The 13,546-nt window shown below is 36.5% G+C and overlaps 1 protein-coding gene across 1 annotated transcript in view; it reads left to right on the top strand.

The window, feature by feature from the left end:
• Positions 1-13,546, top strand: part of LOC111147183 (glucocorticoid induced 1) — a 108,866-nt gene that overhangs the window by 70,874 nt on the left and 24,446 nt on the right. Inside the window, exon 4 of the mRNA XM_022503074.1 lies at positions 11,060-11,173. Coding sequence (XP_022358782.1) covers positions 11,060-11,173 — 114 coding nt within the window. The remainder of the gene's footprint in view (positions 1-11,059; positions 11,174-13,546) is intronic.

Genomic DNA, 13,546 nt, shown 5'->3' on the forward strand with positions numbered 1-13,546 from the left:
GTTGTGTGTGCATGTGGCATCTGGAATAGAGCTCTACCCATGTGGAACCAAAGCCCCAGTCTTTCTAATTTAAGACCTGCTCCGGAGTTGTGCAACTCCAGAGGGATAGTCTGAGCCACCATGAAACAACATGGCAGGAAAGAGCTCACAAAGGATAAGACTTCCATATAAGATGTGTTTGCAGGCAAGTATTTTAGGACATGTATGGAAATCTGTTACCACAAGAGACAGCAGATACATCAAATGGGATCATTTACATCCAAGGAAATAGGAGTAAGAACACAATCTCAAAAAAAGCCCTTAAACATAAAAATGCTTAAGAATTTCAAATGAAAAAGTAATTGGCAATAAGCAAAGGAATAAGAAGAGGCAGCAAAAGACTGATGACAAATCTTATAAGTAACAAAAATTGATGAAATTGAAAATAACAAACTCTTTGGTAGATTAAATTCACATAACAGAAGACTGAATTAGTGAGTCAGAACTCTCAACTTAGACTTGTCAGTCTGGAAGAGCGAATCTTCTAGAATATAGAACAAAAAGATAAGGAGATTGAAAACATGAAAGAGATGTTAAGAAACATGGAAAACAGACCGAGTTAGGGGTTCCAGGAGGTAAGAATATTCTGTAAGCATCATGGAAGAGAAACTTTTTAAAGGTTGAAAGTTTGCTATATTTGAAGAGCAATTGGAAAAGCCCACTAGTTTCAAGAGGATAAATAGGACAAAGGAAAACTGCCCGCCTTAAGTATAGTGTAATGGATTGTAGATCAAGGACATACACTCACACACTTCTTTCAGTAAGGAAAAAAAAGCAGGTTACCTGCAGCAGAAATGGCAGATTATCAATACATTTATCAGAAATTATGATTGATACCAGTGTACGTGAAGTTGTGGGTTGTGTTCATATTAAGGAAACTAATCCAAGTGAAGCATTTTCCTTTATAAAAATACTAATTTTCCTCCTTTGAGTTATGTTCCCTGGAGGGTTGTCAACCCAACTAAACAAATGTGCAAATGCACTTTTCCACTTGTTAGAAATGTGGCACCTGCTTACAAAACACAATTTAAAGTTCATTTATAAAGTTTAAGTAGAGTTTAAGGAGTCTGTAACTAAATGCTAATAATTTAATTAACATGACTTTATGGTACTTCATTTGTATGTTTAGTAGAGTAAAAGAGAAGAAAGGGAAATCTTGAAAATAATGTTTTAGCATATATCATCAGCATTTGGTGGCACTGCATTTGTTCATGGAAGAACATCAGATCAGTAAGTCTGTATATCCAATAGTGTGTGAAGAATCTAGAATTTCAAAAGAAACAATAGGTACAGTCTACTTCGTAAAGAACTTAATTACACATTAGGAAAAACAACCAAGATCTTAAGGAATAATCACAAAGGACTTTATGTTAAATCCCAGTGTCCTTATTGAGTGAAAGAAGTTTGTCTCTTGCCCATAGTGCAACACTAGAATCTGATCACTGTTACAACCCTGTCATCCCTTTGAGCGAGCATGCTTTCTAGTTTCTTCAAATAGTCAAATTCCAGCTGCTTTTATGGTTCTAGCTACTCCCCCTGTCCTATCTGGGGCCTTACTGTGGTTGGGGGACTTCTCTCTGAAGTGATCAGGGAACCTCCCCTTCTGTTTCTTCTTCTTCGTCCTCTTCCTCTTCCTCTTCCTTTTCTCCTTCTCCTTCTTCTCCTCCTTCTTCTCCTCCTCCTCCTCCGCCTCTGCCTCCTCCTCCGCCGCCTCCTCCTCCTCCTCCTTCTTTTTTTTTTTTTTTTAAAGATTTTATTTATTTATTTGACAGAGAGAGATCACAAGCAGGCAGAGAGGCAGGCAGAGAGAGAGGCAGGGGAGAAGCAGGCTCCTTGCTAAGCAGAGAGCCTGATGTGAGACTCAATCCAGAACCCTGGGATCACGACCCGAGCCGAAGGCAGCGGCCCAACTGACTGAGCCACCCAGGTGCCCTCCCCTTCTGTTTCTTGCTTACCTCTTTCCTCACTCTATAGCTGCCATTTCTGACTCATCTGGAGTTAGAGCTTAGGGGAGAAAGGGGGAGGTAGGAGGAATAGAAATGTGATTCCTTGACTGGTTTATATATATTATAAGATGCCTTTATATCCCCTGGGCTTGACAGGTTTTTAAAACTGACTTTCTTTGGTAGAGTAATTTCATGGAGTATCTGGAGATCCCTTGTTGCTATACATCTGTTCCCTACTGTTCAGTCTTTCTGGGTTTGTAATTCCCTTACTCCGTCCTTAGCCTCTAGATTCATAGAAATAACATTCAGTTTCTCAGCTGCTGAGTCAGTTCACTGTTCAAGGCAGCCCTCATGTAGAACCAAAGACAACTTTGCACAGCTCTTCACTCAGATTTCCTAAATGGATCCTGGTAAACTCTCATACATTTTTTTTCTTTTTTTTTTTTTTCTTTTCTTTTCTCTTCTTCTTCTTCTTCTTCTGCTGCTGCTGCTGCTGCTGCTGCTCCTTCTTCTTCTTCTTTTGGTCTGGTTAATGTCTAGGAGTTTAGGCTGATTCTAATGCAACTGTATATCTCTATCATCCTTGTTCAACATTTTCAGTATTTAGAGTAGAAGTCAGATACCCATCCATCGTGTCCTCTTATCTGTAGGGAACATAAATCCATCTTTCCAAGTTGTTCCATTGAAACTTCTTTCTCTTCATTTGAGAAGTATTTCCTCTGAGGTCTTGGATTTTACTTTTTCCTACTTACAGTGTAATAAATTAGCCTTTTACTCTTTCATGGATGCTGGCAGAAGGCATGAAATGCCTGTATTAGAGACAGTGGACTTTGTTATTTCCAGCACAGCAAGTATCAAGACTATCAAGTTTGCCTTGTTTCTCCTGAATCAAGTCCCATAGGGTGATGGAGAGAGCCCAAAAGGATTCAAACACATATAGTAGGTCACATTACAGGAGAGAAATACAGAGCATGGGGGAATCCACTGTTTTTATAGTAAGCAGTTAGCAAACCTGCTCTTTATCCCAGGGGGTAACAGTCCAAGAAAACATAAATAATACTGTTGTGTTGTTGTTTTGATTTTTTTTTTTTTTTAACGATCTCGGATTTTGATAGAAATTGAAAGGTGGGTTTGCCATTCTTAAGTCCTTCAGGAGAAATAAAGAAAAAGCATGGGTTGTTTCATTATCTCACCAGTAAGCTTTTCTTTCATTAGTAGGATAGTTTTTCTTAGATGGAACCATCTGGAGCAGTAACTGAAATGATAAGGGGTATTTCTCACATCTGATCAAACCGTGATAAAAACATATTACTGATGTGGTCTTCCTTTTTTAAATAAGCAAAATAGAAGTGTCTGTATATACCTTCTGCCCTAACATTTTGTTAATTTTTGGTATTAAAAATTTTTATCATAATATACCGGGGGAAATAATTGCAACAATATTTTCTCTGGACCTAAAAGACAATAGTCTGCAGAATTTTGAGTATCCCTTTGAACTCAAGGGAATTATGTGATAAACTTTTAAAAAATACAAATATTTATCCAGTAAAGTCTCTGTTTATACCCATATTAAATTGAATTAGAAAGATGTTTTAAAATCTTTTCAATATTTAAAATTTGCTCCAATAAGAAGAATTTTTAAGGTCATACAAACTGCTTGTCAAAAAAAAATAGACACCGATCAGTAGGTTAGTATGTTAACGGCTTCATCAAATTTTTGTTCATCTTTATTTCAGTTTCACATCTTGCAGTATCTTCAACATTAAGAAAGGAAGTTACTTTGCAAGTGGTTGAGATTATGAGCTAATACACAGTGACTGGTAATTACTTACAGTTGAACATTAACATAGAATTACTTCCAGACGCACTGGTAGGTAATAGAGGTTATAAATTAAAGGCTAGAGGACTGGGTCTGCCACTTACTAGCTGAGTTACCTTACATCAGTTACTTTATTTTTGAGAATGTGTCCTCATCTATAAAGTAAATATAATAATATGGGATCAAACAGGTTTATGAACTAAATGTTTTTTAAATGTTAATCTGGTGTTATTTACATGGCTCTGTTGACAAATATGCTTTATTGGTGGCTGTAAATATAATTCTGTATTAAGACTTATATGTATAAAAGTCCCAAAGCTAGCTGTATCTGTGAGGATGAGTTTGTGTGTGGGAGTATCTCTGTTCCTGGGTTAGCGGGTTTGTGTACGTCTGCACATGCAGACTAAGGCATGTCTGTGGGCATGCAAGGGTCGATGTGCACACAGGTGACCTGTGTTTGTTCTTTATGGATGTTTGTGCATGCATATGCCTGTGTTCATTTCATGGGGCTGAACGAATAACAATTAGTTTTTTAGGGTTCACCTATTGGCGCTTTAAAAAAAAATGGGAAAATAACTCAAATTATTCATATTTATGGAAAGATTATAAGAAGTTTTAGATTTTTATTTTTGATGTTAGATTAGGCACTATTGCATGTTAAATTTCTTTGAACACTGACAGGGATAAATTTGTTTTTAGACTGCAGAACTTTTGTTTTGAGACACTTGATCTTTATAAACACTAAAGTTTGTCACATATTCCTTTTGTTCGTATAAAAGGGAATGGCAGCTTGAAGTTCATGACTTCTCAAACTATTTACAGAAAAAATGCTGGGTTATTATCTTTTATAGTTGTTTTGGGGTTTTCTTTTTTGTTAGTTTAGCTGTTGTCACATTTTTCTAGGGTTTTGTTGTCTCCTGTAAGTTATTAACTTGTTTCTTTAGGCAGTACAGAATAATGGTTAGGAGAGCAAACTCTGGAATTCTACTTCCTAAGTTCAAATATTTGTTTTACCACTTAACTGCGTGACTTTCAGTAAGCTTTTTAACCTTCTGTCTCAGTTTTCCTTGCCTATAAAATGGGGATGATAACAGTACCTATTTCATATGCTTTTATTTAAAAATGAATGAGATAATTTACATAAAAATTTACAGAAAAGCAAGTGGCATAGTGCCTCCTTCCTTATTTTAAAACTAGCTCTCTTCTCATTTTTTTCTTCTCCTCCCGAAGTCCTAGGCCCCTGCTTCCTTTCCTCCTGCTAGCTTTTAGTCCTTTGGACTTAAGATTTCTCATTTCCCTGACCTACTCTGGAGTAGAATTCATTGTTGAGAAATCTTTCTCTCCCTTTCAGTGTCTGAGGCAAAGGTACTCAACCAGTCTTTTGAGGCTGAATTTTGTTTTATTTTGTTTTTAAATTTCAGCAATAGTGGGGAAAACTAACAGGACAGAAATACCAAATGAATAGGGATGATGTTAATTAGGTTTACAAAAATTTACAATAAAATGTATTCCTAGTTCTCAGATTTTAAGTGGGGCCAGTCTCGGATTTTTCTTCATCTAGTTTCACAAATGTTTTAGTCAGTTCTTTGTGTTTATGCTAATTCTTCTCTCTACACTTATTATTTCTTCTTTGTGACCCAGGGTCACTTATTCCCTGGCTTTTTTAAACTTTGGAGCTCATGTGCTTGAAATCCCTTTCATGTTTAAAGAGGTTCTTCTCTCCTTCCCTTTCAATATTTTTTTCTTTCAGCTTCATTGAGCTATAATTGACCTATAACTTTGTGTAGGTTTAAGGTATAGAGTGTACTGATTTGATAGATGGATATACTTACCACCATAAGCTTAGTTAACACATCTGTCACCTCACATAATTATAGTTGTTTTGTGTGTAGTGAGAACTTTTAAGATCTATTCCTCTAGCAACTTTCAAATTGCTGTACGGTGTTGTTAACTATAGTCACCATGCTGTATGTTCTATTCCAGAACGTATGCTCATAACTGGCAGTTTGTACCCTTTGACCACTGTTGCCCATTTCCTATCCCCCATCCCATCTTTGGTGATCTGCTCTTCGTTTCTATGAATTTTTTTTTGAGGTTCACATATAAGTGAGATCAAACTGTATTTTTCATTGGCTGATTTATTTTACTTAGCAGAATACCCTCAAGGTCCATACTTAATTTTTTTCCTAAGGTTACAGAGTAGCTAATGGAATATTTAGAAACACAAAGTCAGATAGATATATCTATAGTTTAACTTAAAAAATCGAGTCAGGGGATGCCTGGGTGGCTCAGTTGGTTAAGCAGCTGCCTTTGGCTCAGGTCATGATCCCAGCGTCCTGGGATCGAGTCCCACATCGGGCTCCTTGTTCTGTGGGGAGCCTGCTTCTCCCTCTGCCTCTGCCTGCCACTCTGTCTGCCTGTGCTCGCTCGCTCTCTCTAAAAAAAAAAAAAAAAAAAAATCGAGTCAGTAAAACTTAAATGTTCCCTTTGTAAATGAGGTTGTGTGGGCATTTCAGCATAGTGACTGGGGTGGGTAGATGCCCTGAAGTGAGGACTTCTGTGCAACGTGATGGAATGTGGGCCTACAGAGGCTGTCTCGGGCAGAGCTTGGATGAGGCAGGATGGGTTGTGTATATGTATGTGTATGTGTTTGCCCCTACCTCCCAGAGACAACTTTGTGTCTACTTTCTACTGGTTCTAAAGTCAACTCTGCACTGGATTCAGATGGCTGTGGGCTCTTGAGCATCAAAGGAAAAAGAGAAGGGAAATTCTAGGCAAAACTATGGAAGATGAGAGCGTTGGCCATTGTTATGTAGGCCTGCTCCTCTTCTGAATGTGCTTGTAACCAGCACTTTGTTCTGAAGCAAAGGACGACTTAGGGCGTCTTGCTTTCATGTTACATAGTTCTTGACAAAATTTATAATCTGAGTATATATGATGGGCTCCCTTTTATCCTAATCTCTGCTGAATCGAAAACAGTGTAGCTATATAATATTTCAGAAATGAACAGTATTATGTGAAAACTGTAAGGTTGCATAGTTGAACTGGGTATTCCAGGCAAAGTAAGGTGATGGGTGCTTTTTGTTTTCAGGGTTTTGTTAAAGGCTGTTAAGAACAAAAACTTTTCTGGCTTACTTTGATGTTTCTAGGCCTTAAAAAAATAGAGTGATTAGAATTGATCAGTTCTCAACTTATTTTAGTTTGTTTATTCTTGAAGATTATTTTTAAAAATTGAAAAATTATAAATTGCCTTGATTAATCTCTAGGGATTATGGGCTCTTCTGTACAAGCTCTTGCCAATTTTGAAACAACACTGAAACATCATTAGTATTCAGAAAACATTATTTTATACCCTCTATCCTAATTAAATACTGTACAACTTGAAATCCTGTTTATTTTTTATCATAGAAAATAATCTATCTTGATTTACAGTGATTACCTACTAATTTTGATTCCTGTTCTCATGAAAATTAATGCTCTCCAGAAGAAAATTATGTCATTTCAACAGAGCAGGGAACACAAAGATTAACATATATAATCTTATTTGTATATATTTGCAACAACATTGTATGAGAGGTCCATTAGCTACAAAAGAGCTTTAAAAAACTGAAGGAATCTTAAAAAAAAAAAAAAACCACCTAAAAAACAGAAAACAAATGAAGGAATCTAAGGATCTTAATATAAAAGAAAGGACATAGGGACATCTGGGTGGTTGAGTTTGTTAAGCCGCTGCCTTTGGCTCAGGTCTTGATAAGCTCCTGCCATCAGCTCAGGTCCTGATCCCAGGGTCCTTATCAGGCTCTGGGCCTCTGCCTACCATTCTGCCTGCTTGTGTTCTCTCTCTTTCTCTCTCTCACAAATAAATAAATAAAATCTAGGAAAAAAAAAGAAAGGACATAAACCATTCCATTGTTTAGGTGCTTTGTTTTCTTCCATGCTATTTGTCTTCTATTGGCCATATGTGAAAAATGATTTTTTCTAGCAACCTATATACTTTAACTCTTGAGCATTTGTAGGTTTTAGTAGCAACTGTCTATTTTGCTTCTTATGGCCATGGTTATCCAAGGTAAGTATTTAACTAATATTAAAATACAGTGTATTTTTGCTTTAGGTCCTTGAGGAAATCAGTTTATTTTGCAGACTTTACTTTTTGTTTACACTTGACCTAAGTAGGTAAATATAAAACTGGGCTCACTATAGGTATTCAAGAAAACTGTTAGTTGATTACTGTCATCCTTCCTACAAAGAAAATAATGCCAATATTAAATAACCTCCCCAAATTGCTAATTATTCCCTTATAAAATGCTCAGGAATATTTTACTCCTGGTCTGGCTATTTAAAGCAGATTATACATCATCTAAAATATATGAGTTTTTTTGAGTTCCAGCCAGGTTGGTGTTTAGTATAAATTGTTTCTGTTTGAAATGTACCTTCTGGCAATACTTACGTTCCAGTTTTGAGCTTATATTTAATTTTGAAAAAAATTTATTCTGCCACAATGAATTCTAAGGAAGATGTCCTACAGTGCTGTGGAGGCATGATAGAATCCTTTGTCTGCTAAATGTTGCCATCGTAAGCTATACACAGTTGGAGATGGGTCTGGTGGTTGCATTTCTGTAACCTCAAACACTCTGGACCAACGATTCCCAAATGCTGATGCATAGGGAGATGCATATACAGAACCACAAAAATCGGTCTGGGACAGGCACAGGGTTCTGTGTTGGTAAGGACTTAAGAGTGGGGGTGGGGGTGGTTTGTTGTTCTGTTTTGTTTTATTTTTAGTTTTTAGTTTTAGTTTCCTGGATGATTCTTTTTTTTTTTTTTTTAAAGATTTTATTTATTTATTTGACAGAGATCACAAGTAGACAGAGAGGCAAGCAGAGAGAGAGAGAGAGGGAAGCAGGCTCCCCGCCGAGCAGAGAGCCCGAGGCGGGACTCAATCCCAGGACCCTGAGATCATGACCTGAGCCGAAGGCAGCGGCTTAACCCACTGAGCCACCCAGGCGCCCCTCCTGGATGATTCTAAGAGACTTTGTGTAGGGGCCATTGCTCCAAACCAAAAGTGGGCACAGTTTTCAATTCAGCAGACCCTTATCACATGCCAGGCACTGCATCATTTGATTGCATATGTGATCTTGGGGTTTTTTTTAATTATTTTTTCATCATGATAACTATACTCTAATTCCCATCCCCTGTTTCCCCATCCCCTGCCCTCCTCCCAGACTCCTTTAAGAGTCTGTTTCTTGGTTTGTCTTTCTCTCTTTTTTCCTTTGTTTCTTGTGTTTCTTAAATTCCACATATGGGTGAGATCATATGGTATTTGTCTTTCTCTGACTAACTTATTTTGCTCAGCAGTATATTCTCTAGCTCCATCCATTTTGCTGCAGATGGCAAGATTTCATTCTTTTCTATGGCTGAATAATATTCCAGTGTGTTTATACACCACATCTTCTTTATCAATTCATCTATCAGGCCCTTGGGCTGCTCCATAGTTTCACTATTGTAGCTACTGCTACTATAAACATAGGGTGCATATATCCCTTTGAATTGTTGTTGTATATTTTTTTGGTAAATATGCAGTAGTTTAATGAATTCCAAGCCATATTGCAATAATGACTTTTCTTTTAAACCTGGGAGTATTAACGTTCGGTTGAGGAGAATACACTCTAAGTTATATTTATTTTTAGAACTTGTAATTATAGCCAGTGTCCATCAACAGATGAATGGATAAAGTAGATGTAGTATATAACTGTGTGTATATATCTCCACCATAATGTTATTCGGCCATGAGGAAGAAGGATATCCTGCCATTTATAACAAGAATCAACCTTGAAGGCATTAGGCTAAGTGAAATAAGTGAGAAAGAGAAAGACAAATATTGTATCATATCACTTATATGTGGGTTCAAGAAATGTTGAACTCATAGAAACGGTAGAATGGTAGGGCACCTGGGTGGCTCAGTGGGTTCAAGCCTCTGCCTTCGGCTCAGGTCATGATCCCAGGGTCCTGGGATCGAGCCCCGCATTGGGAAGCAGGGAGCCTGCTTCCTCCTCTCTCTCTCTCTGCCTGCCTCTCTGCCTACTTGTGATCTCTGTCTGTCAAATAAATAAAATCTTTAAAAAAAAAAAAAAAGAAAGAAAGAAAGAAACAGTAAAGTGGTGATAGCTACCAGAAGCTGGAGGGTAGAGGAAATTGGGATTGTTCAAAAGATACACACTTCCAGTTATAAGATGTGTAAGTTCTAGGGATCTAATGTATAGCATTTTGATTATGCTTAATAATATGGTATTATATATTTAAAAGCTGCTGAAAGAGTAAATCTCGACTGTTCTCACCACAAAAAAAGAAACGTTAATTATGGAATGGGTAGAGGTATTAACTAATGTTATGGTGGCATCGTTTTGCAAATAGACAGGTATCAGATCAACGTGTTCGATACCTTTAAACTTCCACAATACTGTATGTCAAAATTATATCTCAGTAGAGCTGGAAAGTAAAATAATAGTTGAGTGACTTTGAGGAATATATAGTAAGATGTGCAATGCTAGTAAGTTGCTAATGCTAAACACTTTGATTTTCCTCACTACCAAAAGATTTACAATTTTGAAGTGTTTAGTAATTAATAAGGTAGGTGCATTTTGTTTATATAAGATGGGAACTTGGAAACTAGTGTGGTCTCTGTATTAATATTGGCTTCGACTTTCAATTGGCATGTGAAATACTGCTTTTTTGCTTTAGAAAAAGTGTTTAAAGAAGATATTCTTGGTGTACAAAGGTACAATCTGAAATAATGTGGAGAAATTTAGTCTATATCTTTACCAGAACACTATTTAAATTGTACAAGTGAAGCATTTATAGCCTATTTTAGACAATAAATGTAGTTGACATGTTAGTTTCAGTTGGACAACATAGTTTTTCAACATTTATATACATTATGAAATGATTACCACCACAAGTCTAGTTATCTTCTGTCACCAAACATAGTTATTACAATATTATTGACTGTATTCCTATGCTGTACTTTACATCCCTGTGACTTACTTATTGTTTAACTGGTAGTCTGTACCTCTTATTTTCAATAGTTTTAATCCTAGGAACTTGGAAGAGTAAATCTTTGCAGTGAAATATTATCTCTTCTTGAAACCTGTGAGGAAGAAATGATTTATTAGTATCTGAAAATTAAAATAAGAAGTATTTAAAAACTGATACTCACTTTTGTTCTCATCTTATTTCTCCTCCCCTCTCCCCAAAACAGATTGCCAAATTGAGGCAGCAACTACAACGTAGTAAACAGAGTAGCCGGCACAGTAAGGAGAAAGATCGTCAGTCACCTCTTCATGGCAACCATATAACAATCAATCACACTCAGGTAGGCTAATTTCTTGTCCACATGTGAATAATTCCTTTTAAAGGGTTCATTGTAAAGGGGGGGATCCATTATTTTAGGATTAAAAATTAATAATATAAATCCCTAGCTCTACTAAATTATTACTAGTAGTTAAACTGTTGCAAGAAGTTTCTTTGCCCCTCCATATATACAGTTTTCTTTTAATAATAGACATAACAAAGTAGTCGACTCAAGGATGACTGAAACTAAAATCCTAGCTTGTTCACTTATTACGGAACTATGGGCATTAGCTCATTTAATCTTCCTAATAGTACTTTAAGCCATCTATATCTCTTTATATATATTTACCCCTAGTTTACGTAGGAAGATACTGAGGATTAGAGTTCTGTTGAGGGTCTCCCCCCATCCCATCCTCCCAGGAACATGTACTTCCAATGGAATAAGTTTGGGAAATGCTGTTCTAGACCAGATTCACTCAAAATATTGATATAAATTTTAGTAAATCAAATATAGTAGTATAGAAAAAGAAACCCAAGTAGTGAATCAAAGCAGATCTAATCAGGGTGTTTCAGAAACACAAGGATGATTCAGCATTAAGAAAGGTGTTAGTTTGGTTAATTGCATCAGAAGGTCAAAGTAGATGCTGAACAACACTTGATAAAAACTCAGTATTCCTATGTGACAAAATCTTAGTAACTAAAAATAGGACACTTCCTATGTGACTAACTGCAAGTGTAGTGAGATCCTAACAATAAAATATTGGAAGCATTTCTGTTAAAATAAAAATCAAGTCATAGATGCCCATAATTATTGATATTACTTGCTAGTGGTTTAGAAGCTCTGGGCAGAGCAGTAAGAAAAAGAAATAGTTTTCGTTATCTGTATATGATATGATTATATTTAGAAAATCAAAGTGAATGAACTAAACCATTGAAACCAACAGGAGAGTTAATACCAAGTGTTGGTGGGATGTGGACTGACTAGAACAGACATTTGTTGCTAATGGGAACACAAAATGGTACCACCACTTTGGAAAACAGTTCGGCATTTTTCTTAAAAAGTTAAATACTCATATACTGATCATAGAGCCCCCAAATTCCACTCTTTGTTATCTAGCCTCAAGAAATAAAAACATATGTCCATACTAAGACTTTTACATCAGTGTTCATGAAGGCATTATTTATAAGAGTCAAAAAATGGAAACAAGTATTAACTGGTGAATGGGTAAAACATTTCATAACATCCATGCAGTACCACTCAACAGTAGAAAAGAAGGAACTACTGATTCAAGAACATGGTTGAATCTCAAACATCATGCTGAGTGAAAGAAGTCAGAAGCAGAAGACTACATACTGTATGATTCGTTATGTTAAATTCTGGAAAAGGCAATATTATAGAGACAAAGTAAGATTTCTTTTCTTAATCTGGTAGAAATAATATATTATTTTTACTCTGTTTATTTCAAATGCCTTTTCTATAAGAGCCCAATGCATTATAGAAGAGCTATTGACTTGCTGACTTAACAAAAAAGACTTAGGCAAATGTTCTTCATTTACATTGAATTTTTGACATTGTGGTTATGTGTAAAAATAATTATCTGCCAGACATACTGAAATATTCGTAGTAGGTGAAGTATCAAGTCTAGAATGTGCCTTAAAATAATCAAGAACAGGGGCACCTGGGTGGTCAGTGTGTTAAAGCCTGTGCCTTTGGCTCAGGTTATGATCCCAGGGTCCTGGGATCCAGCCCCACATTGGGCTCTCTGCTCAGCAGGAAACCTGCTTCCTCCTCTCTCTCTGCCTACTTGTGATCTCTCTCTGTCAAATAAATAAATAAAATCTTTTAAAAAAAATAAAATAATCAAGAACAGAAGAAAAATGGATATTTAGATGAAGCAAGATTGGCAGATGTTGGTAATTTTTGAAGCTGGATGATGTGCACCTGAGGGGTCATTATGGTATGGCATTTAATTATGCTTATGATTATAATTTTTCATAACAGAAAAAAAACTGAGAACTTAGTGAGATGATTAGATAAAATATAAACATAAAAATCAGTAGTTTTCTCTTGTGAATGAAGGTAAACCACTGTACTCTCTACATAGAATACTTCCGACACCAAATGTGTGGGAGGTTTCCCATACCATTTGCCAACTCTCCAGATACTAACTGAGCGTCTTATAATTCAATTACATCACTAAATACTTGGAGTTGGCACAGACCCCACAATTTAAGGGCTCAGCCCCCACAAGACTGCTCACCCCGCCTTAAGATGCCAGTGACAAGTCCCAGATTGTCATCTGTACTTCTGATCATCTGGCTATAAGGAAGGAATTCCCAACAACCACTTCAGGTTCAATAATTTGCTAGAATGGCTCACAGAACTCAGAGAATC

This window comes from Enhydra lutris, unplaced genomic scaffold (assembly GCF_002288905.1).
Source record: "Enhydra lutris kenyoni isolate GAN:26980312 unplaced genomic scaffold, ASM228890v2 scaffoldscaffold16, whole genome shotgun sequence".
Classification (NCBI taxonomy): domain Eukaryota; kingdom Metazoa; phylum Chordata; class Mammalia; order Carnivora; family Mustelidae; genus Enhydra; species Enhydra lutris.